Source organism: Heterodontus francisci, chromosome 28 (genome assembly GCF_036365525.1).
Source record: "Heterodontus francisci isolate sHetFra1 chromosome 28, sHetFra1.hap1, whole genome shotgun sequence".
Classification (NCBI taxonomy): Eukaryota; Metazoa; Chordata; class Chondrichthyes; order Heterodontiformes; family Heterodontidae; genus Heterodontus; species Heterodontus francisci.
Genome location: NC_090398.1, coordinates 23829705 through 23854949, shown reverse-complemented (window position 1 = coordinate 23854949; position 25245 = coordinate 23829705). Strand labels below are relative to the sequence as shown.

General features: G+C 44.7%; 2 protein-coding genes across 11 annotated transcripts in view; one reads left to right on the top strand and one right to left on the bottom strand.

Annotated features, from left to right (window-relative positions):
- The window catches only part of LOC137385137 (NACHT, LRR and PYD domains-containing protein 3-like), a 130287-nt gene that overhangs the window by 418 nt on the left and 104624 nt on the right, over window positions 1-25245 (top strand). The gene's annotated exons all lie outside the window — the stretch shown is intronic.
- Window positions 9630-25245, bottom strand: part of LOC137385139 (NACHT, LRR and PYD domains-containing protein 3-like) — a 33847-nt gene continuing 18231 nt past the window's right edge. For 7 of the 10 annotated variants that reach the window (XM_068059992.1, XM_068059991.1, XM_068059995.1 and 4 more), the window contains 7 exons: window positions 24804-24970; window positions 21299-21470; window positions 21119-21184; window positions 14666-16421; window positions 10681-10767; window positions 10340-10507; window positions 9630-10173 (listed from right to left, as the gene is read on the bottom strand). In XM_068059992.1, coding sequence (XP_067916093.1) covers window positions 10086-10173; window positions 10340-10507; window positions 10681-10767; window positions 14666-16421; window positions 21119-21184; window positions 21299-21470; window positions 24804-24970 — 2504 coding nt within the window. In that variant the 3' untranslated portion in view covers window positions 9630-10085. Of the gene's footprint in view, window positions 10174-10339; window positions 10508-10680; window positions 10768-12990; window positions 13192-14665; window positions 16422-21118; window positions 21185-21298; window positions 21471-24803; window positions 24971-25245 lie in introns of those variants that run through there. The other 3 variants (XM_068059999.1, XM_068060001.1, XM_068060000.1) reach the window with 3 other exon arrangements.

Here is a 25245-nt window from a genome sequence, read left to right as displayed (position 1 = left end):
GAAATGCCAATTCTATAAATTCTATATTTTAAAGCACAGGGCAGAAGGAGGCCGATCAGATCCCCATATGGGTCTTTGCTAGAATCCCCCCCCCCCCCCCCTCAAAAAAAAATAATTGCTTAATTCCCTCGCTATAATTCTGTGCCTTGCTGTGCTTGAATTATTTATACAATTTCACTTTCAATGTTTGCAGTGGTCCCCGTTTCAACCTTGCCGTCTGGCAAAGTGTTCCATTCTTCAACGAACGTGCATAAAGACATTTCTGCTATCCCGTCCCACATTTGATTAGTGGCTATTTTACTGCATTTATTGTTCGTTCTGGGGATCAAGGCATCGCCGGCAACGCCAGCATTTATTGACCATCCTTAATTGCCCTTGAGAATTGGTGGCGAGTCACATGCTTGAACTGTTGTATTCGATGTGGTCCAGATACTCCTGCAGTGCTCTTAGGGTGTGAATTCCATAACTTTGACCTAGTGATAGTGAAGCAACGGAGATATATTTATGAGTGTGTGACTTGGAGGGGACTTGCAGGTGCTAGTGTTCCCATGTGGTTGCTGCCCTTGTCCTTCCAGGTGGGAGAAGTCATGGGGTTGGACAATGTTGCCAAAGGAGCTTTGTTGCAGTGCATTTTGTATATGGTACACTCTGCTGCCACTGTGTACTAGTGGTGGAGAGGGTGAATATTTAAAGTGCTGGATGGGGTGCTGAGCATCTTGAGTGTTGTTGGAGCAACATTCATTCCAGGCAAGTGAAGCATATTCCATCATTCTCCTGACTTTTGCCTTGTTTATGGCCGACAGTCTTTGGGGAGTCAGGAGGTGAGTTCCCTGGAGGGGCACCAATATCCTGGGGGGCAGGTTTGCTAGAGCTCTTCGGGAGGGTTTAAACTAGTTTGGCAGGGGGATGGGAACCGGAGCTACAGATCAGTGGATGGGGTAGCTGTTGAACAGGCAGATACAGAGTGCAGAGAGTCTGTGAGGAAGGGTAGACAGTTGACAGGGCAATGTTGCAGCCAGCATGATGGGTTGAAGTGTGTCTATTTTAACGCAAGAAGTGTCAGGAATAAGGGTGATGAACTTAGAGCATGGATCAGTATTTGGAGCTACGATGTTGTGGCCATTACGGAGACTTGGATATCACAGGGGCAGGAATGGATGTTGGATGTTCCGGGGTTTAGGTGTTACAAAAGGAATAGGGAGGGAGGTTAAAGAGGTGGGGGAGTGGAATTGCTAATCAGGGATAGTATCACAGCTGCAGAAAGGGAGGTCGTCGAGGAGGGTTTGTCCACTGAGTCAGTATGGGTGCAAGTCAGAAACAGGAAAGGAGCAGTCACTTTGTTGGGAGTTTTCTATCGACCCAATAGCAACAGAGACATGGAGAAAGAGATTGGGAGGCAGATTTTAGAAAGGTGCAGAAGTAACAGGGTTGTTGTCATGGGTGACTTCAACTTCCCTAATATTGATTGGAATCTCCTTAGTGCAAATAGTTTGGATGGAGCAGATTTTGTCAGGTGTGTCCAGGAAGATTTCCTGACTGAATATGTAGATAGGCCGACTAGAGGGGAGAATATGTTGGACTTGGTGCTTGGCAATGAACCAGGCCAGGTGGCAGATCTATCGGTGGGAGAGCATTTCGGTGATAGTGATCACAATTCCCTGACCTTCACGATAGTCATCGAGAGGGATAGGAGCAGACGGGATGGGAAAATATTTAACTGGGGAAGGGGGAATTACAATGCTATTAGGCAGGAACTCGGGAACATAAATTGGGAACAGATGTTCTCAGGGAAATGCACGACAGAAATGTGGAGGTTGTTTAGGGAGCACTTGCTGCAACTGCTGGATAGGTTTGTCCCGATGAGGCAGGGAAGGGATGGTAGGGTGAAGGAACCTTGGATGAAAAGAGATGTGGAACAGCGAGTCAAGAGGAAGAAGGAAGCATACTTAAGGTTGAGGAAGCAAGGATCAGACAGGGCTCTAGAGGGTTACAAGGTAGCCAGGAAGGAACTGAAGAATGGACTTAGGAGAGCTCGAAGGGGACATGAAAAAGTCTTGGCGGGTAGGATTAAGAAAAATCCTAGGGCATTCTACACTTATGTGAGGAACAAGAGGATGGCCAGAGTGAGGGTAGGGCCGATCAGGGATAGTGGAGGGAACTTGTGCCTGGAGTCGGAGGAGGTAGGGGAGATCCTAAATGAATACTTTGCTTCAGTATTCATTAGTGAGAGGGACCTGGTCGTTTGTGAGGACAGCGTGGAACAGGCTGATATGCTTGAACAGGTTGAGGTTAAGAGGGAGGATGTGCTGGAAATTTTAAATGATATGAGGACAGATAAATCCCCGGGGTCAGACGGGATATACCCAAAGATATTACGGGAAGTGAGGGAAGAGATTGCTGTGCCTTTGGCGATGATCTTTGCGTCTTTACTGTCCACTGAGTAGTGCCGGACGATTGGACGGTGGCAAATGTTGTTCCCTTGTTCAAGAAAGGGAATAGGGATAACCCTGGGAATTATAGACCAGTCAGTCTTACGTCGGTAGTGGGAAAATTATTGGAGAGGATTCTGAGAGACAGGATTTATGATTATTTGGAAAAGCATAGTTTGATTAGAGACAGTCAGCTTGGCTTTGTAAGTGGCAGGTCATGCCTCACAAGCCTTATTGAATTCTTTGAAGATGTAACAAAGCACATTGATGAACAGCAGTAGATGTAGTGTATGTGGATTTTAGCAAGGCATTTGATAAGGTTCCCCGTTGTAGGGTCATTCAGAAAGTAAGGAGGCATGGGATTCAGGGAAAGTTGGCTGTCTGGATACAAAATTGGCTGGCTTATAGAAGTCAGAGTGTGGTAGTAGATGGAAAATATTCAGCATGGAGCTCGGTGACCAGAGGTGTTCCAGAAAGATCTGTTCTGGGACCTCTGCTCTTTGTGATTTTTGTAAATGACTTGGATGAGGAAGTGGAAGGCTGGGTTAGCAAGTTCGCCAATGACACAAAGGTTGCTGGAGTTGTGGATAGTGTGGAAGGCTGTTGTCGGTTGCAAGGGGACATTGACAGGATGCAAAGCTGGGCTGAGAAGTGGCAGATGGCGTTCAACCTGGAAAAGTGTGAAGTGATTCATTTTGGAAGGTCGAATTTGAATGCGGAATACAGGCTTAAAGACAGGATTCTTGGCAGTGTGGAGGAACAGAGGGATCTTGGGGTCCATGTCCATAGATCCCTCAAAGTTGCCACCCAAGTTGATAGGGTTGTTAAGAAGGCATATGGTGTGCTGGCTTTCATTAACAGGGGGATTGAGTTTAAGAGCTGCGAGGTTATGCTGCAGCTCTATAAGGCCCTGGTTCGACCACACTTGGAATATTGTGTTCAGTTCTGGTCACCTCATTATAGGAAGGATGTGGAAGCTTTCGAGAGGGTGCAGAGGAGATTTACCAGGATGCTGCCTGGACTGGAGGGCATGTCCTACGAAGAAAGATTGAGGGAGCTAGGGCTTTTCTCATTGGAGCGAAGAAGGTTGAGGGGTGACTTGACAGAGGGGTACAAGATGATGAGCGGCATAGATAGAGTGGATAGTCAGAGACTTTTTCCCAGGGTGGAAAGGGCAATCACCAGAGGGCATAATTTTAAGGTGATTGGAGGAAGGTTTAGGGGAGATGTCAGAGGTAGGTTCTTTACACAGAGAGTGGTGGGTGAGTGGAATGCGCTGCCAGCGGTGGTAGTAGAAGCAGATACATTAGGGGCATTTAAGCGACTCTTGGATTGGTACATGGATGATAGTAGAATGAAGGGAAGGTTTGATCTTAGAGTTGGTTAAAGGTTCGGCACAACATCGTGGGCCGAAGGGCCTGTACTGTGCTGTACTGTTCTATGTTCTATGTTATGTTCTTACCCGCCGCAGAATCTCTGGCTTCTGACCTGATTTTGTAGCCACAGTATTTATTTGTCTGTTCTAGTTAGGTTTCTGCTCAATGCTAACTCCCAAGATGTTGATGGTGGGAGATTCAACAATGACACTGCCGCTGAATTTCAAGGGGAGATGGTTAGATTCTGTCTTCTTGGAGATGGCCATTGCCTGGCACTTGTGTGGCGTGAATATTACTTGTCACTTATCAGCCCAAGACTGACTGGTGTCTAGGCCTTGCTGCATGTGGACCAAGACTACTTCAGTATCTGACGATTGTGAATGGAACTGACCAATGTGCAATCATCAGTGAACATCCCCACTTCTGGCCTTAAGTTGGAGGGGAGGTCATTGATGAAGCAGCTGAAAGATGGTTAGGCTTAGGTCATTGTCCTGAGGAGCTCCTGCAGCAATACCCTACCGCAATTACACTGATGACTTTTACCCCAGTTCCCCAGCCAGTGAAAATGACATTTTGAAAAGCTCAATTAACTATCATTCTCACCATCTGTGCTACAATGGAAATCGTCCCAGTATATGAAAGTCTTTACTTTGTTCATGCATCTCATGTGAAATCTTGGTTAATCTGGGTGCTGCCCTCTATGGATTTTATGGTCTTTGTGTAATGAGACACTGGAAGCTGCACAATTGTACAGTGAGAAATAATTAAAATAATATATTCACTACCTTTTTGTTTGTCAATAAATCATTGTGTTAGGATTGTGAATTATATAACAATACAGGCCTAGTCTCACTTCCCAGCACTTTGTCCTGAGTAGTTTATAGCACTTTAACTGCATATGCAAGTCCTTTTTATTAACTCTGATGAGGGGTTCTCCTTCTATCACATTTTTGGGTAGTGGGTTCTAGACCCTGAACACACTCTGGGTGAAAAAAAATCTCCTCAGCTCCTCTCCAGTCCTTCTGCCAATTATTTTAAATCTATCTCTCCCAGTTACTGACCTCCCTGCTAAGGGAAATAGGTCATTCCTATGCATCCAAGGATGCTAAAGGAAGTAATGGTGGAAATTGCTGAGGTACTGGCCAGAATCTTCTGTTATTTGTTAGATCCAGGAGTGGTGCCAGAGGACTGGGGAATTGCAAATGTTACACCCGTGTTCAAAAAGGATGTAAAGTTAAGCCCAGCTACGACAGGCGAGTCAGTTTAACCTCAGTGGCAGAAATGCATTTGGAAGCAATAATCTGGGACAAAACTAACAATCATTTGGACAAATGTGGATTAATTAAGGAAAACCAGCACAGATTTGTTCTGGGAAAACGGTGTTTAACTACCTTGATTGAGTTTTTGATGAAGTAACAGTGAGAGTTGATGAAGGGAATGGCATTAATGTGGTGTACATGGACTTCCTAAAGGCGTTTGATAAAGTGGTAATAACCAGCTTGTCAGCAAAAGTAAAGCCCATGGAAGAAAAGATGGCAGCATGAATACAAAGTTAGCTAAGTGAAATGAAACTGAGTGTAGTGGTGAACAGTTGTTTTCTCGGACTGGAGGAAGGTATGTGGAGAAGTTTTCCAGGGGTCAGTACTAGGACCACTGCATTTCTTGTCCTATATTAATGACCTAGACTTGAGTATGTAGGGCACAATTTCCAAATTTTCAAAGGACGGAAAACTTGGAAGTATTGTGAACTGTGAGATGGATAGTGATCGACTTCAAGAGGACACAGGCTGGTGGAAAGGGCGGGCACGTGGCAGATGAAATTTTATGCACAGTAGTGTGAAGTGACGCACCTTTTGTAGCAAAAAAAACGAGGAGACACAATAGAAAATAAAGGATACAATTCTAAAGGGCGTGCAGGAGCAAGAGGGGCTGGGGAGATATGTGTGCACTTCATTGAAGGTTGATGGGATACTGCAGTCCAAAGAGAAGGGTGTGAAGAGATTTGAGAGAAATGTTCAAAATCATGAAGTGTCTGGACAGAGTAGTTAGAGAGAAACTGGTCCCATTGGCAGAAGAGTCATGAGCCAGAGGACACGAATTTAAAGTGAATGGTGAAAGAACCAAAGGTGACAAGATGAAATACTTTTTTATGCAGCGTGTGGTTGGGGTCTGGAAGGCACTGTCTGGGAGTGTGGTGGATGCTGATTCAATTGTGGCTTTCAAAAAGAAATTGGATAATTATCTGAAGAGGAAAGAAAACTGCAGGGCTACAGGAAGATGGTGGGGGAGTGGGATGAACTGAATTTCTCTTTCAGGGATCTGGCATGGATCCAAAGGGCCAAATGGCCTCCTTCTGTGCGATAACCATTCTATGATTTTATGATTCATATGAGAGGCTGCAGCCCAAGCATGAACTCTACACGCAGTCCAATGATTAAAGTTATGGTAAAGATTAGATATTACATATACTCACGGCCCATATACTGAGATCACAGAGGATGCTTTGCTGAAGATGATGAATACATTGCATTCAGGTGATTTCAAAGCTTCCTCTTCCTGCTTTCACTTAACAGTCCGTTCGCTCGGGTTTAAGTTTAGCTAAAAGGCTCGTACAGCAGCTGCTACTCCATGTCCCTTCTCCCACTGTCAATGCAATCTCCTATCACTATGTTTCTAGGCCTGTTCAATTTTATTTTCCCAAAGTTGTACAGAAAACATTGGCTAGACAGGACTGAGAAGGGAACTAATTCTTCAATTGGGGTAATAAAGTGAATCTAAATACAAACGTGACAGCTGACTTAAGAGAATGCTGTCGTCAATGTTTGCACGTGTATTTTTAGTTGCTTTTGTCACTGAAAGCCAACGTGCAGGTGCAGCAAGCAATTAGGAAGGTGAATGGTATGTTGGCCTGTATTGCAACAGAATTTGAGTACTGGAGTAAGGATGGCTTGGTGCAATTGTAGAGAACCTTGGTGAGACCACACCTGGAATATTGTGTACTGTTTCAGTCTCCTCCCCTAAAGAGGCCGGGATTGTATACTCTAATGTTTACAAGAATGAGAGGTGATCTCATTGAACCATACAAAATTCTTACAGGGCTCGACAGGATGGATGCAGGAAGATGTTCCCCCTGACTGAGGGTCTGGAACCAGGAGACCCAGTCTCCAAATAAGAGGCAGACCCTTTAGGACTGAGATGAGAAGGAATTTCTTCACTCAGAGGGAGGATGAATCTTTGGAATTGTCTACCCCAGAGGGTGGTGGATGCTCAGTCATTGAGTATGTTCAAGATAAAGATCGATAGATTTCTAGATATTAAAGATATCAAGGGAATATGGCGACAATGTTGGAAAATGGTGTTGAGGTAGATCAGCCATGATCTCATTGAATGGCGGAGGAGGCTCAAATCTAAATGGCCTACCCCTGCTCCTATTTCTCCTATGTTTTGTAGTTTTTAATTAGAAGATTTAACTACACAACGTAACATAAAAAGAAATTAATATGTGATTCCTTTGCGTTAAATGGATTTTATAATTATTTGTAAATCTTCTCTAACAATTAGATAACAGGAATGCTCAAAAATTCCTTTTGTTTTGGGATGAACAAGTCTGGATTCATTGCCCTACTTTATTCCCACTTACAGCAGTTTGAATGAATGAACGGTCCGTGTTCATTCCAACCAAAGCAAGCTCATGACCACCTGCTCTTTAAGAGTTAATACCTCCCACCTCCACTAAATTTGCTCTGCATAACCCGTGTACACGTGCTCGTGTGGTGTTTCCATCTTCAGCTAAAACACATGTCCCTATCCTGTTAATTATTTCACATCATTGTTTGATATTTTAGGTGAGAGTTTTTTTTTTTAGTTTGTGGAGTGCCTAGTCCCGTCAAGCCCTCGCTCGTAGATCCTCTCCCAGAGATGGCCAACAGGCCTTTTACTCGCCTTTGTACCGAGAATCAGGCCTCGGCAGCCAGTCCAGCTGCAGGTAACAGAGCTCTACTCAAAATACGACTTGACCAGAGCCAATGTAGCTACAGCTTTATGACTATTTACTCTACCTTCATCTGTATCCAAGTTTTAAGTGTTTACAAGCCAGGTGAAATAGCCAATACATTCCAGGAAAACATTTTTGATGTGGGTACAGACAGCAGCTGAAAGTCTTTTTTTAGCAGTGAGTTAAGGAAGGCAAATTAGTAACTCGCAATAACAGACAACCAGATTTCACAGAAACGCATCAGAACGTTGGTGGCTGACAGGTTTATGTACAAATAGGAACAAAGGCTTCGGGATAGGACGAGAGAGAGAGAGACAGAAGTGGAGATATTGACAACAAATTAGGAGACAAATCGATTGTAGAGAACAGGACATAAACTTTGATATAGATAATTCGATCGTGCTCGATATGTTCCTATTTACATCAGTCCCAGCCTGTGGAGACAGCTGTATTTAAACACCAGTATAAACTTCAGAAAAAGACATTAAATGGTGTTCAGGATTGGCAACTTTCCACATCAAAATGTTACCAGACAACAAATCTGTTCTGGTACCTTTGGAGGAATGTTTCAGAAGTCTAGTTTTTAATCTATCCAGTATTGTGAAAACAATTAAAGCACAGGTTCTACAGCTAGCTTACTGAAGGAGCTGGGAGATTTAAAGAGCTCTGTTTGTATATGTGTGTGTGTATATATATATATATATAATATATATAATGATTGCAGTATATATTCAGTTCCCTTCTGTGGATTATTGAATATATTTTTATAAGTTTTGCTCTTTTACCCCTAAATTTGATCAGATAAATAAAATCTGTATTTCAAAATCGTTTCAAATCTTACAGCTAATTAATCCTAATCCAACCTTGGTTCGGTTGTCATGGAAGCAGCTGTAATGGAATGTTGAGTAGTTATATTTTAACTACAGCATGTACTATCAGAGGAACATTACCTTCCTCGCCCACTTGAATTTCACTTAAAAAGCTGTAAGTGGCAGCTTAAAAAGCGGCGCAGTGGTTAGCACTGCAGCCTCACAGCTCCAGGGACCCGGGTTCAATTCCGGGTACTGCCTGTGTGGAGTTTGCAAGTTCTCCCTGTGTCTGCGTGGGTTTCCTCCCACATGCCAAAGACTTGCAGATTGATAGGTAAATTGGCCATTAGCAATTGCCCCTAGTATAGGTAGGTGGTAGGGAAAATAAAGGGACAGGTGGGGATGTGGTAGGAATATGGAATTAGTGTAGGATTAGTATAAATGGGTGGCTGATGGTCGGCACAGACTCGGTGGGTCGAAGGGCCTGTTTCAGTGCTGTATCTCTAAACTAAAAAATCAAATTAGCCCATTTAACGTCAAAAACCCATGTTGATTTGTGTCTGAGGGCATGAAGATCATTTGTAATATATTTGCTATGTCACTGATGGACTGCTCCCTTCCAGCCACACTTACTCATCCCCTTCTCTTTCATTGCTTATCGCATGCGATCCTCCAGTTCCTTCAACATATTAACAATTTTTATAAACTACATGAATCCCTGTTTTATTCTGAAGATGATTTGCAATTTTCTCTACCAGTCTACATGTTCAATCCTCCAGTTCTGCCAGCTATTTTACACCCTCTCAGTCTGATGGCACTGCATGGTAATCGTGTAACGGTTGGCAACTGTATTTAATCCATACCAATACTCCCCTTGTATCGGCCCACCGATGCCCTGGATTTTATTTCTGCTCTGTAATGCCCCTGCATTGTAAAGATAACTGAATCGGTGAACGGGAGGCTAAATCCTCCACTTTGTAAGCGAGTGACTACTGTGTAAAAGAGAGTCCATTCAGAGAGGTTCCACATAGATAAAGTTTATTAAAGATGAAGTTGATTGAAGCTAACATATAACAATATTAGCATTATGATAGCAGTAAGTAATTATGCAAACTGACTACTCTGGATTGTGAACTGATCAGATCCCAGCTTCCAGTGTTAAACTAAGTGATCCGGACACCCCGAGAGCTCTATCCGCCACTGCCCACTTCTCCTATCATTATATCCAATATGCTGGTGTCTGGCCTTGGTCCTGGCAGCATGTTAACCGTCCATTATCCCGAAGTATTCAGGTTCACTTCCCAGCAGGGTCCCTGAGCATTACCCTACATAAGCTTACCCCCTAAACCCAGGAACACTGAGCGCAATTGTCATTCTTCCATTACAGCCCAGAGTGAGACCTCGAGTGAGGACAGTTAAAGGAGAGGGGCAGAAGATTGGTCCAAAATGGGACAGGAACATTTATGAGTTGAAATGTTTACACAATCACTTTCAGTCCACTTTTGGATTCCTGCAGTGACTTCAGCTGATTCTCTCCGATCGAACTGAACTGACTCTTCAACAGCCTGAAACAAACAGGAAATAAGCAGATTGCCACAACACTGCACATAAAAGGATTCTATCATTAGTACTTCAATTATAATTATAAACAAATATTACCCAGAGAAGTGACTGAATCCTATTTATATGCATTTTGTTTGCACTACATTCTACATTAACACAAACGCTCACCTGATCTCCTTCAGACTCCTGCAGGTCAGTATGAGCTGGCGGAGAGCAGGGACAGATTGGTCTGTGAAGGAGTTAAACCCCAGAGACAGAACTGTTAGTGACCTGTTTGTTCCGAGTGCATTGGCGAGATCCTCAGCACAAGAATCTGTAAGACTGGTATCCCACAGACTGGGGAATCGGACAGGAAAATAACAGAAATTAGGATAAATTCCCAGAGTTCATTAATCATACAATTACTGATGTAATAAACACTGTGCATGATGAATAACTACTTTTTGGTGCTAAGAATAATGTGCAGTGTCAGACATCCATTTATGAGAAACACAATTTCTATTGCTTACTTCAGTTCCTGTATTTTACAGTTGGGATTGCTCAGAGCTGCAGACAGTATTTTCACTCCTGAATCCCCCAGTTTATTGTGACTCAGTCTAAACATAAACAGACAGGGAGTGAGAGACCACTGAATAAAATCACAGATCTGATGGAAGTTATAATTCTCGGACATTACACGAAACACTGAGGCAACTTCAGAAAATGAATGAGCAGATTTTCATGTCACTGACAATGAATCTCACTCTGTCCAATTCCCCATATGTTCCAGGACTATCGGTAAATGTATTTATTGAATAAAGTGGTGTCTGTGTGAAACTTTTAAATGTCCCTCAGCCGAGTCTCAGTCCGAGAGGATCAGAATTAAGCTCCCAGAGCTCAATGACCAACCCCGTCATGTTTGGGGAAACTTGTCTCATTTCTGCTTCTCATTAAATCCTGGATTTTCTGGAAATGGAGCAATCTTCTCGGAACTAAATGATAAAATGGTGATTTCCTGTATATCAATCTGCATATCGTAAATAATGCAGCTCAGAAGGTGGTCATTTGGCCCATGATGTCTCTGTTAGGTGTCATGCTTACGAGAAGTGCAGCAATGAAATTACAAAATTAAACTTATGAGTTTAAAAATTGGAACAATTTAAAAAGGACTGGTAACTTTGCTTTCAATAAAATTGAAGACAAAGTCACAAGACATACCATCTCCTGCACTAAAATACACATCAATATCGACTAGAACTGAAACCAATTAACCCCCTCACGGACATGGACATGAACTATACACAAAATGAGCTAAAACAAAGACACTCCCTGACTTTACGTATCAAGCTACCCTTCACCACAACAGAGTGTGAAGAGCCCTCATCTTGTCAAAATAGGGCAATCAAAAGCATTTGCAACAATCGTCAGCCAGAGGTGCCGTGGAGAGAGAGGGAGACAGAGAGAGATGGGGGGGGAGAGAGTGAGATAGGGAGAGAGAGTGAGATAGGGAGAGAGAGAGAGATCGGGGGGAGAGAGAGAGAGATGGGGCATCCCCAGCAGATGAAGGTGGTGAGAGGGGGGAACAGTAACTGCAGTGAGACAGAGACACCAGCAGATGGAGATGGTGAGCGGGGGACAGTCTTCTTTGGCCTCCTTATCTCGAGAGACAATGGGTAAGCACCTGGAGGTGGTCAGTGGTGTGTGGAGCAGCGCCAGGAGTGGCTACAAAGGCCAATTCGAGAGTGACAGGCTCTTCCACAGGTGCTGCAGAAAAATTTGTTTGTCGGGGCTGTTACACAGTTGGCTCTCCCCTTGCGCTTCTGTCTTTTTTCCTGCCAACTGCTAAGTTTCTTTGACTCGCCACACTTTAGCCCCACCGTTATGGCTGCCCGCCAGCTGTGGCGAACGCTGGCAACTGACTCCCACGACTTGTGATCGATGTCACAGGACTTCATGTCGCGTTTGCAGACGCCTTTAAAGCGGAGACACAGACGGCCGGTGGGTCTGATACCAGTGGCGAGCTCGCTGTACAATGTGTCCTTGGGGATCCTGCCATCTTCCATGCAGCTCACATGGCCAAGCCATCTCAAGCGCCGCTGGCTCAGCAGGGTGTATATACTGGGGATGTTGGCCGCCTCGAGGACTTCTGTGTTGGAGATACGGTCCTGCCACCTGATGCCAAGTATTCTCCGGAGGCAGCGAAGATGGAATGAATTGAGATGTCGCTCTTGGCTGACAGACGTTGTCCAGGCCTCACTGTCATAGAGCAAGGTACTGAGGACACAGGCTTGATACACTCGGACTTTTGTGTTCCATGTCAGTGCGCCATTTTCCCACACTCTCTTGGCCAGTCTGAACATAGCAGTGGAAGCCTTTCCCATGCGCTTGTTGATTTCTGCATCTAGAGACAGGTTACTGCTGATAGTTGAGCCTAGGTAGGTGAACTCTTGAACCACTTCCAGAGCATGGTCGCCAATATTGATGGATGGAGCATTTTTGACGTCCTGCCCCATGATGTTCGTTTTCTTGAGGCTGATGGTTAGGCCAAATTCGTTGCAGGCAGCCGCAAACCTGTCGATGAGACTCTGCAGACACTCTTCAGTGTGAGATGTTAAAGCAGCATCGTCGGCGAAGAGGAGTTCCGTGATGAGGACTTTCCGTACTTTGGACTTCGCTCTTAGACGGGCAAGGTTGAACAACCTGCCCCCTGATCTTGTGTGGAGGAAAATTCCTTCTTCTGAAGACTTGAACGCATGTGAGAACAGCAGGGAGAAAAAAATCCCAAAAAGTGTGGGTGCGAGAACACAGCACTGTTTCAATCCACTCAGGATAGGAAAGGCGTGTGACGAGGTGCCGCTATGTTGAATTGTGCCTTTCATATTGTCATGGAATGAGGTGATGATACTTAGTAGCTTTGGTGGACATCCAATCTTTTCTAGTAGTCTGAAGAGACCACGTCTGCTGACGAGGACAAAGGCTTTGGTGAGATCAATGAAAGCAATGTAGAGGGGCATCTGTTGTTCGCGGCATTTCTCCTGTATCTGACGAAGGGAGAACAGCATGTCAATGGTCGATCTCTCTGCACGAAAGCCACACTGTGCCTCAGGGTAGACGCGGGAGGGGGGAACAGTAACTGCAGTGAGACAGGGACACCAGCAGATGGAGATGCTGAGCCACTGCTGATGGGAGAATCCGCGTTACTGAGAGTTTGAAAGTTTCCACAACTTTGAGGAATGAACTTTATGTAAACTTGAGATGCTTAATAAAAGAATTTCAATACAATTTGTTTTAAATGGCCTGCCACCTTCAAAGATTTGTGTACGTACAGCCCCAGGTGTCTCTGTGCTTGCACCCCCTTCACAGCGGTACATCATTATATACTTCCCGACAGTCCAAGAAACAAACATTCACCAGTATTCTCATCTTTCACCCCTAAGCCATATACTGCTATTGTCTTTCTAAAGCCATGTCCTTTAATACTTCTTACAATATTTCTGGGTGAGTTACATTGTGAAACGCCACTAACTGCTGCTGTAAAATCCATCCCCCTGCATCTTATGTAACAAGGAGAGTTTATTCTATCCCATTACAAGTTTTAAATGAACCTGCACTCCTCGATAATGGGGGAGGGGAGTCTCTCGATTTATTTCCCATTAAACTGGCTCACATTTATTTCAGGTGTCACTGGTCCGGCAAGTTTTGGGGAATTTTCAGAAGTTCAGAAGCTGCGGTCCGAGTGGAGGGCTGTGTCATTGATGAGTTAAGGGTGACAAGATAACGCACCGATGCCCTGTGGGGAAAGCTCAGCTCACCCACTGGAAGCTGTTTTTCACTCTGCAGCTCTGGTGTTTCTGCTTCCCTCTCCTACGCACTTTGGCAATCCAGCGACTGCCGCTTGCGATGGTACCTCGGGAAGAGGGCGGGAGGCTCCAACACATGGACTGCTGCAGTCAGCGTTGGCCTACGTGCTAGTTAGCTGTTGGCAGAAGCGCAAGGGGAGAGCCAACTGTGTAACAGCGCCGACAACCAATTTTACCCGCAGCGCCTGTGGAAGAGTCTGTCACTCTAGAATTGACCTTTATAGCCACTCCAGGCGCTGCTTCACAAACCACTGACCACCTCCAGGTGCTTACCCATTGTCTCTCGAGACAAGGAGGCCAAAGAAGAAGAAGACGTGTTAGTAACAGAGAGAAGGGGCCTCTTCATGAGAAAATTCTTAGGCAGTGAGGAAAACAGCAATTATACAATTTATTGCAATTAAATTATCAGATTGTTTCAGTGACCTGTATTTACTAATCTGATAAAGGCTGTAAAATCTCTGCTTGTTCATAAGGATCTATCTTAGATGCTCCAGTCCTTTGGGAATTACTAACCGATCCTCATAATATTTGTCATATTGTGTTCAATCTGGTTTAACTGAACCATTCGTTTCACTTTGTTACTGAGCAACAATCCGTGACTGTTGTACAATTGCCCCCCCACCCCCACCATATTTAGAGACAAATGAACAGTTACCTCAGCTCCTGGCATTTGTGCAGGATGGGTTCCAGCCGCTGGAGTCCTTCACACTGAATGGTGCACTCCTGCAGATCAAGGTGCTTTATTACATTGCAGAGTCCCATGGCACGACATAGGACCAGACAGTCAATTGTAGTCAGTTGCAATGCTTTCTGGAAGTGAGGATCTCCGAAGGTAAGTGTTTCCACAGGCTCCATTGTGGCCCAAGCCAGTGCTTTATTCTGAGACTCAAACAGGTAATGCAAACTGTTCATGAGGTTCCTTTTATCAGTTTTACTCTTTGTGTTTCCAATCTGTCCTTCAACCTTCTCCTTCACCCAGTCAATCACTTGGCAGGTTGTCTGATGAGGAAATGGACCCAGCAATCCTTCCAGGGGCCACGCTGCCTGTGGGGAGGAGAGACCAGCAACAAAACGCAGAAATATCTCAAATCTCCCATCTTCCTCGCTGTGAGCTTCACTGAGGAGCTTCCGGATGTCCCCGGGATTTGGAGTCAGGAATTGTGCGAGTGCGGCTACAAACTCTTGGATGGTGAGGTGCGGGAATGTGTAAACCACACTCTGGACAGAATCATCTCTCTCCAAAAGTTCCATCAGGAATCCAGACAGGAACTGGGAAGGTTGCAGATTATACTCGATCAAATCTCCATTTCTAAACACAATCTTCTTCCTGGAGACTCCTGTGAAGGCCATCTCACCGATCTTCAGTAACACATCACGGGGGTTTTCAATCTCTTGGCTATGGTTTTTCAGAATGTTGTAAATATAGTAGGAATATAACTGGGTGATGGTCTTGGGAACTTGCTGCTGTTTCCTGTCTCTTTGTGTAAAGAAGGGACCCAGTGACAGACAGAGGATGCAACAGTAGGAAGGGTTGTAGCACATGGTGTACAGGATCTCGTTCTCCTCCACGTGTTTGAAAACAGCTGCTGCCACCGTCTGATCTTCAAAAAACTTGTTGAAATATTCCTTCCGTTCATCACCACCAAATCCCAGGATTTCAGCCCAGACACTGATCTCAGCCTTTTCCAATAAATGTAATGCAGTGGGACGACTGGTCACTAACACTGAACATCCGGGGAGCAGCTTGTGCTGTATTAAACTGTACACAATGTCAGACACTTCACACCAGCATTCGGGATCTGTGCACATGTACTGAGGTTCTGTATTTCTCCGATTGTCAGCAAAATCGATCGTGTCCTTGAATTCATCCAAACCATCAAATATAAAAAGCAATCCCTCTGGATTTTTCCAGAGCTCTCCCAGGACATTCCCAAAGTAAGGATACTGATCCAGTACCAGATTCCTCAGGTTTATTCTACAGTTAATTGCGTTCAAATCCCGGAATTTAAAACTGAAAACAAATTGAAAGTTTGGGTATATTTTCCCAGTGGCCCAGTCATAAACAATCTTTTGTACCATTGTTGTTTTTCCAATCCCCGGGACTCCACTCACTGCTGCTGAACTCCCAGATTTGGATTTTCTCTGGGAAAAACTGCTCGGGAATAATTGACAAATTTGGATTTTTTTCAGTTCTCTCCGGCGATGTTTCTCTCTCCACACTTCATGGTCTCGGCCTCTTGCCAGCAGTTCATGTTCTACAAGTGACCGATCTCGAACAGTAGAAATGACCGTTAGCTCAGCGTATCGATCAACCAGCTGGAAAATCTTAACCTTCTCCTTTATTAGGATAGTGTTCACTCTCAGTGTTTCAGTTTGTACCCGGAGTGTTTCCTTGTGTTTCTGTTGAACATCTTCAATTAGAATAGACAGAAAGTGGTTTTCAATGTTAGTTGTATTGATATAAAAACAATTTTTCAAAACCGTTTTACTAATCAGTAAGATTTAATTCACAGCTTCAATAGAGATTTGTTTAGAAATTAAAACTCAGTTACTGGACCCTTGCTTGAAATTGAGCAATGACCAAGAAAGTTATATATCTTCATTAAATTCCAATAATTCCTGAACATGGAGATTTTGATTTATTTTCCAAAACTCGTACCAAGTCCCATTCACCCATCATGTCTGTCCTTGCTGAACAAAACTAGTCCCCGGTGCAGCAAAATTGCTTTAAAAATTCTCATTCTTGCATTCAAACATCTCCATGGCCCAGTCCGCTCCCTATCTCTGTAACTCCTCCAACCCTACACCCTCAGAAATCTCTGCCCTCCTCCAGTTCTGGCCTCTTGTGTCTCCTCAAATTTTTCTGCTTCACCACTGGCAGCCGTGACTTCAGCTTCTGAGCCCTTGAGCTCTGGAATTCCCTTCCTTAACCTCTCCCACTCCGAACAGAATATCCACTGTTACTGTATCAGGACTTGAGTAGATTATCTGGGGAATCCTGTGCACAGAGAGACAGGACAGGAGATAAAATTGCTGTTGTTTCAGGTTTCGGACAAGTTTTCGGGAGTAGTGTGTGGACTGAGAAAGGGACAGGCTGTGAAGAGACAGGACTGAAATTGCTATTGGTTCAGGACTCAGGCAGGTGTCCTGGGGTACAAGGTGCACCGGGAGTGACAGTCTGTTATTAGGCAGGAGTTAAATTGCTATTGTTTCACAATTCGGGCAGTTTATATCTTGGGTATAACCTTCCCTGCTATAGTCACCTGATCACAGGTAAAGTTTACTACCATTCTGAAGGGTACAGGTTGGAATCAAAGATAATTTAAGGTACTCGGAGTTTAGATTTAAGGAAAGATGTATTTTTCTTGGGAAAGAGTCATAGGTCTTGAAATATTTTAATGGAATTCACAGAAATAGTGCAGAGAATAGGCTCAGAATTCCCAAAATAATTAAAAACAGAGAAAGTTGGAAGTCAGTAGAAAGAAGTTATATCAGGGTAACTTTTTCACACAAAGGGTTATAGAGTGGGGGACAGTTACGAGGGAAGGACACGATAGGAACAGTGCAGTGGTGGTCACGGGAAAATTTAAGGTGTTTCTGTCGATACACCGAGAGAAATGATGGGTGGATTCACTTCCCCAACAAGAACAGGTTTACTTTGGACAAATTTTTCCTGTCGTATTGTGTTTCAGAAATTTGAGCAATTTCACCCATTCATTGAAAGTGTTTTTATAATTCAGGTTTGAGAAATGACAAATATGCTTCTGTTAGTCATGACATTGGGTCTAAAAGGTCTCCTGAACCAGAGGGCTATTCTTGGAATAGAACTAGATTTTCATTTTCACTGCCATTAGGAAGCTCGCTAATAATTTCCCAGTCAACCTGAAGATTGTCTTTTCAACACATTCCTCCTCGGATTAATCATCTGTACATATTCACAGATCAGATCAAACTGTTGCTGACGTCTCATTCTGTGCCGTGAAATGATAACACTTTAATGTTTCACATTTTGCAACCTGCCATTCCCTACCGTTTCTGGTGGCAGATATTATTTAGGGGCACAGGTAACAGAAAAACCTGGCTCAAGGCACAGCACTTTACTGCTGAGACCAGATTTACGCGCAGCACACAGGAGACTTGTGTTGGGATCCTGACAGGTAATTTGGGAGTATCACAGTTTCAGTCTCCTGCCAGCTATGGATGGGGTTTCACATGTATTGGGATTGTGCCACTTATGTATGGTGTTTCACATTGTCTGGGGATCCTGCCAGGTGCGTCTGGGGTTTCACAGTGTATCAGGATCCTGTCAGGTGTGTATGGGGTTTCACAGTGTATCAGGATCCTGTCAGGTGTGTATGGGGTTTCACAGTGTATCAGGGTCCTGCCAGGTGCATATGGTGTTTCACAGTGTATCAGGATCCTGCCAGGTGTGTATGCGATTTCACAGTGTATCAGGATCCTGCCAGGTGTGTATGGGGTTTCACAGTGTATCAGGATCCTGCCAGGTGTGTATAGGGTTTCACAGTGTATCAGGATCCTGCCAGGTGTGTATGGGGTTTCACAGTGTATCAGGATCCTGCCAGGTGTATATGGGATTTCACAGTGTATCAGGATCCTGCCAGGTGCATATGGGATTTCACAGTGTATCAGGATCCTGCCAGGTATGTATGGGATTTCACAGTGTATCAGGATCCTGCCAGGTGTGTATGGGATTTCACAGTGTATCAGGATCCTGCCAGGTGTATATGGGATTTCACAGTGTATCAGGATCCTGCCAGGTGTGTATGGGATTTCACAGTGTATCAGGATCCTGCCAGGTGTATATGGGATTTCACAGTGTATCAGGATCCTGCCAGGTGTGTATGGGGATTCACAGTGTATCAGGATCCTGCCAGGTGTATATGGGATTTCACAGTGTATCAGGATCCTGCCAGGTGTGTATGGGGTTTCACAGTGTATCAGGATCCTGCCAGGTGTATATGGGATTTCACAGTGTATCAGGATCCTGCCAGGTGTGTATGGGGTTTCACAGTGCATCAGGATCCTGCCAGGTGTGTATGGGGTTTCACAGTGTATCAGGATCCTGCCAGGTGCGTATGGGGTTTCACAGTGTATCGGAAACCTGCCAGGTGTATATGGGGTTTCACAGTGTATCGGGATCCTGCCAGGTGTGTATGGGGTTTCACAGTGTATCGGGATCCTGCCAGGTGTGAATGGGATTTTACAGTGTATCAGGATCCTGCCAGGTGTGTATGGGCTTTCACAGTGTATCAGGATCCTGCCAGGTGTGTATGGGGTTTCACAGAATATCAGGATCCTGCCAGGTGTGTATGGGGTTTCACAGAATATCAGGATCCTGCCAGGTGTATATGGGGTTTCACAGTGTATCAGGATCCTGCCAGGTGTATATGGGGTTTCACAGTGCATCAGGATCCTGCCAGGTGTGTATGGGGTTTCACAGAATATCAGGATCCTGCCAGGTGTATATGGGGTTTCACAGTGTATCGGGAGCCTGCCAGGTGTGTATGGGGTTTCACAGAATATCAGGATCCTGCCAGGTGTGTATGGGGTTTCACAGAATATCAGGATCCTGCCAGGTGTATATGGGGTTTCACAGTGTATCGGGATCCTGCCAGGTGTGTATGGGGTTTCACAGAATATCAGGATCCTGCCAGGTGTGTATGGGGTTTCACAGAATATCAGGATCCTGCCAGGTGTGTATGGGGTTTCACAGTGTATCGGGATCCTGCCAGGTGTGTATGGGGTTTCACAGTGTATCAGGATCCTGCCAGGTGTATATGGGGTTTCACAGTGTTTCAGGATCCTGCCAGGTGTGTATGGGGTTTCACAGTGTATCAGGATCCTGCCAGGTGTGTATGGGGTTTCACAGTGTATCAGGATCCTGCCAGACATGTATGGGATATCACAGTGTATCAGGATCCTGCCAGGTGTGTATGGGGTTTCACAGTGTATCAGGATCCTGCCAGGTGTATATGGGGTTTCACAGCGTATCAGGATCCTGCCAGGTGTGTATGGTGTTTCACAGAATATCAGGATCCTGCCAGATGTGTATGGGGTTTCACAGTGTATCAGGATCCTGCATGTGTATGGGATTTCAAAAATGATAGCAATAAGCAGCTGGATTTTGTGAACTCATGCAACATTTGCATACTTACAGCATGTGTCAGATGTTGTATGTATTGTAACCTTATTGTACTCAGAAGAGATTATTGGTTAAAAGGCGAACACAGAAAGTTAGCATGTCGGTACAGCAAGCAATTAGGAAGGCAAATGGCATTTTGGCCTTTATTGCAAGGGGATTGGAGTATAGGAATAAAGAAGTCTAGCTACAATTGAATCGGACTTTGGTGAAACAACACCTGGAATACTGTCTGCAGCTGTGGTCTCTATGTTTAAAAGGAAGGACATACTTGCATTGGAGGCAGTACAGCGAAGGTTCACTGGATTGGTCCCTGGGATGAGAGGGTTGTGCTATGTTAAGAGGCTGAGCAAATAGGGATTATGTTGTCTGGAGTTTAGAAGAATGAGATGTGATCTTATTGAAACTTACCAGATTCTGAAGGGGCTTCACAGGGTAGACACTGAGAGGTTGTTTGCACTGGAGAATCTAAAACATGGGGGCACAGTCTAAGTAACAAGGGGACCATCATTGCGGATTGAAAATGAGGTGAAATTTCTTCACTCAAAGGGTTGTGATTCTTTTGAATTCTTTACCCCAGAGGGCAGTGGATGGTCCATTGTTGAATAGGTTTCAGGCTTGGATAGACAGATTTTTGGTCTCCTCGGGAATCAAGGGATATGGAGCGCAGGCAGAAAGTAGAGTTGAAGCCCAAGAACAGCCGTGTTCATTCTGAATGGCAGAGCAGGCTCGACGGGCTGGATGGTCTACTCCTGCTCCTGTTTATGTTCTTATGTTCCAGAATAGTTGAGGATTGAAGACAAATCTAAACGATGTTCAATCCTGTTGCTCCAGCCTTTGAATGTCTGATTCCCAGATTGTGACAATTTCTAAGTAAATGGCTGAAGTCAAATATTCTGATTCTCAGAAGTGAAATAAACAATTAGAAATCTTTATTTCATCACTCACCCTTCAGGTGACCGGGTACCTCGGATAAACCTCGCGCTGTGTTCATGGAAGCAAGTGGATCAGAACCTGTTTAAAATTAATCTATCAGTCAGCTTTCATGAAATCAGATTTGTGCAATATTACAGTAAATTCTGCAGTGTTTGAATCTGAAGTTGAATTCAGTGTGTGATTTTACCGTACCGAGTTCCTGTATTTCTTTCAGTATTTCGTCCAACTTTGGTAACCCGTGACGCATTTTCACAAAGGATTCCCACATCACCCTTCGGACCCGAGAGCCCTTCTCCATCACCAGATTTAGGAGAAGTTTGGAACTGTCCGCCCGGTTTCCCTTCTCCACGAGCTCAATAATTTTCTGTGAGGAATAATAATGAACACATTGAGGAGCAGAATGAAAGACAGACGCTGAGAACGAGAACGAGAAGGAAAGGATGGGGATATCCCAGTTCTTTTCAGCACAGAAAGGAGTCACTGAGCTGGTACTGATCCATTCTGAACGTCGGTTGAATATTCTGTAAACATCTTGGGAACATGGGGGCAGTCGTAGGCCATTCAGCCCCTAGAGCCGATTCTGCCTTTCAATTAGATCTGAGTGGCTCCGTATCCGAACTTCATCCACCTGCCTTGGGTCCACATCCCTTAACACCCTTGGCTAGCAAAAAAAAATCTATCAATTTCAGATCTTCATGCAGTCAATAACGGGGAATAAATTTGACAAAAACGAAATGGAAATCAGTTGTATGGTTCTGGTGGTCAGATGTCCATTTGCCAAATCAGGAAGCAGGAGACAGTCTGCGATCCACACTGTTTTATTCTCAATCCATAGTTCAGCACAAACACCAGTTTCCACTATTCCCTTCTGGATTCACTCCCTGTCCAGCAGTAACTCCCCTGATTGGGGGAAAAAACCCAGCCCTTAAATACAAGCTGCACTGAGCATCATTAGCTCTCTATTAACTCGAGGGCAGGGGATGGGGCTTAGTTTTTTAGTTTTCGTTTAGTTTTAGAGATACAGCACTGAAACAGGCCCTTTGGCCCACTGAGTCTGTGCCGACCATCAACGACCCATTTATACTAATCCTACACTAATCCCATATTCCTACCACATCCCCACCTGTCCCTATATTCCCCTACCACCTACCTATACTAGGGGCAATTTATAATGGCCAATTTACCTATCAACCTGCAAGTCTTTTGGCCTGTGGGAGGAAACCGGAGCACCCGGAGGAAACCCACGCAGACACAGGGAGAACTTGCAAACTCCACACAGGCAGTACCCGGAATCGAACCCGGGTCGCTGGAGCTGTGAGGCTGCGGTGCTAACCACTGCGCCACCCTGGGCGAATCTGAAGTGAGGGAAGCAGCTAGAAAATGGTCTGAGAAACTACCGCTGACTAATCGGAACAACCACTGTTGATTTATCGGTCAGGAGAATTGATCAATAATGACGGTGATGAAAAATCCAATCACTTCTCCCGCCAGTAACTGAAATGCCTGATGCCCATTATTTTACACATTTGCTGCCGCTTTGAAACATTGGTCACTGAAAACACACATATCCAGCAGTCGGACTTTCATCAGCAGCTTACATTTAAATAGCAGCTTTAATGCAGAAGAAGTTGATTGAGCTTCTGTGAAGTGTCTGTCAGACATTGGACATCAACGACTGTAGAATGGTGGTTATGATGCTGGAGTAATAAACAAGAGTTCAAATCATACCGTCGCAGATTGTGAATTTGAATCTGAAGCATTTAGAAATATCAGACTAGGCTTGCGGTAGGTATTGAGAGAACCAACACAAAAGAATGACCTCACCCTCAGCAATCTACCTGTCACAGATTGGTCTGCTGATGACACTATTGGTGGTAATGATCGCTGCACAGTTCCTGAAGCCAAGTCCTGTCTTCACACTGAGCAGAATGACCACTGTGCTGTGAGGAACTAACACTGTGCTCACTGGGCACTCATAACTGGGAATCCACGTGGGCCATTTGCAGAATTGTATTCCAGCACAATCTGCAACCTCAGAGCCCGGCATCTCTCTGACACCTATATAAGCATCACACTCAAGAAGCTCAATACCATCCAGGTCAAAGCAGCCCGCTTGATCAGCATCCCATCTACAAACATTCACTCCCTCCACTCCCAACGCAAAGTGGCAGCAGTTTGTACCATCTACAAGATGCACTGCAGCAATGCACCAAGTCTCCTTCGACAGCACCTTCCAAACCCATGACCTCTACCAGGTCAAAGGCAAGGGCAGCAAATACATGGGAACACCACCATCTGCAAGTTGCCCTCCAAGTCACACACTATCCTGACTTGGAACTATATCGCCATTCCTTCACTGCCGCTGGGTCAAAATCATGGAACTCCCTTCCTAACAGCACTGTGGGTGTACCTACACCACATGGACTGCAATGGTTCAAGAAGGCAGCTCATCACCACCTTCTCAAGGGCAATTAGGGATGGGCAATAAAGCGATGCCCACATCCCAAGAATGAATTAAAAAAATGAAACACAATCAATAAACAATTAACAAGTGAACCCAGCGAATTATCATGCTATCAGCCTACTCTGAAAGTGATGGAGGAGTCATCAACAGTGCTGCCAAATCGCACTTCCTCAGTACTAAGCTGATCAATGATGCTCAATTTGGGTTCCACCAGGACTAATCAGCTCCAGAACATATTACAGCCAAGGTCACATCATGGACAATTGAATTAAATTCCAGAGGTTGGGGGAGAGTGACAGCGTGAACAAACGTAAGTCACTGGGATTCGGGGAGGTTGTGACTTCTCCAATAGTTGTAGTTGTGCTTGGAAAACGGAAGATTGGTGTGGTTATTAGAAGCCAATCAACTCAGCCCCAGGACATCACTACAGGAGCTCCTTCAGGTAGCGTCTCAGGGCAGCCATCTTCAGCTGCTTCATCATTCCATCCATCGTAAGGTCAGAAGTGGGGATGTTTGTTGATGGTTACACAGTGTTCAGCTCCATTCACAAATTCTCAGATCATGAAGGCTACATCAGCAAGACCTGGACAATATCCAACCTTGATACTTAATATTTGTGCTGCACAAGTTCCAGGCAATGGTCTTTTCCAATAGGAGTCTTAGTGCCCCCTTTTGTAATTCAATGGCATTGCCATCACTGATACCACCCCTCATCAACATCCTGGAGGTTACCATTGACCAGAAACTTAACTTCCGCAGCCATATAAAAGCCGTGGTTACGAGAGGAGGCCAGACGCTGGGCATTTTGCGGCTTGCGGCTTACCCCAACACCCCAAAGCCTCTCCAATATGTACAAGACATTGATCAGGCGTTTGATAGAACACTGTCCAGTTGCCTGGATGTTTGCAGCAGCAATAGTGAAGAAGCGCCACATCATCCTGAACAAAGTAATCCACTTCATCAGCCGCCCATACATCAGCTTAAATATCCACTCCCTCCACCACTGGTGTGCCGTGGCTATAGTGTGTAATAGACCCAAGCCATTCCCCTGTCCTATGTAGAGATACTGATGGATCCACTGAGCATTTTCACCTCTTTGTATCATCGTTTCAGACTCACAACCTTCTCAGCTTTATCCATTTCTTTCGTATTTGGTCTATTACACTTCTGTAACATTCTAGCATTCTGAGATCTGTTTAAATAACCCAAACTCACTGCGTCCCCTCCACTTACCCGATGTTCTTGTCCACTGAAATGCCGCTCTCCTGTTAACAATGAGCTGACTCTGTCCACCCCTTCTTCAATGGCCTGCTCGAGTCTGTGCTGGTAGAATTTTATCAACTGGAACAGCTGGAAATCGTCACACTTCATCAAGAACTCAGCAGTTGTAGAGTTTGGATCTGTGAATACAAATGATTCACAAAGATGATAACAAAACTAGGAAGATAAAACTATTAGGTGTTATGGCCACATGGTGTGACATGGGTGGTTCCCACTGATCAACAGCCCATCTGACCACAACAAGTGTATTTGTGTTAGAGTTTAGCCCCTTTGGTGTTTTGTTTTTCAAATAAACAGACAAGGACAGGTTTTCTTGGAGGTTTTAAAATCAGGAAGACGATACGCCTTATGCTGAAATTTTTGCAACTGCATCCACTCACAACATTTGCTCACA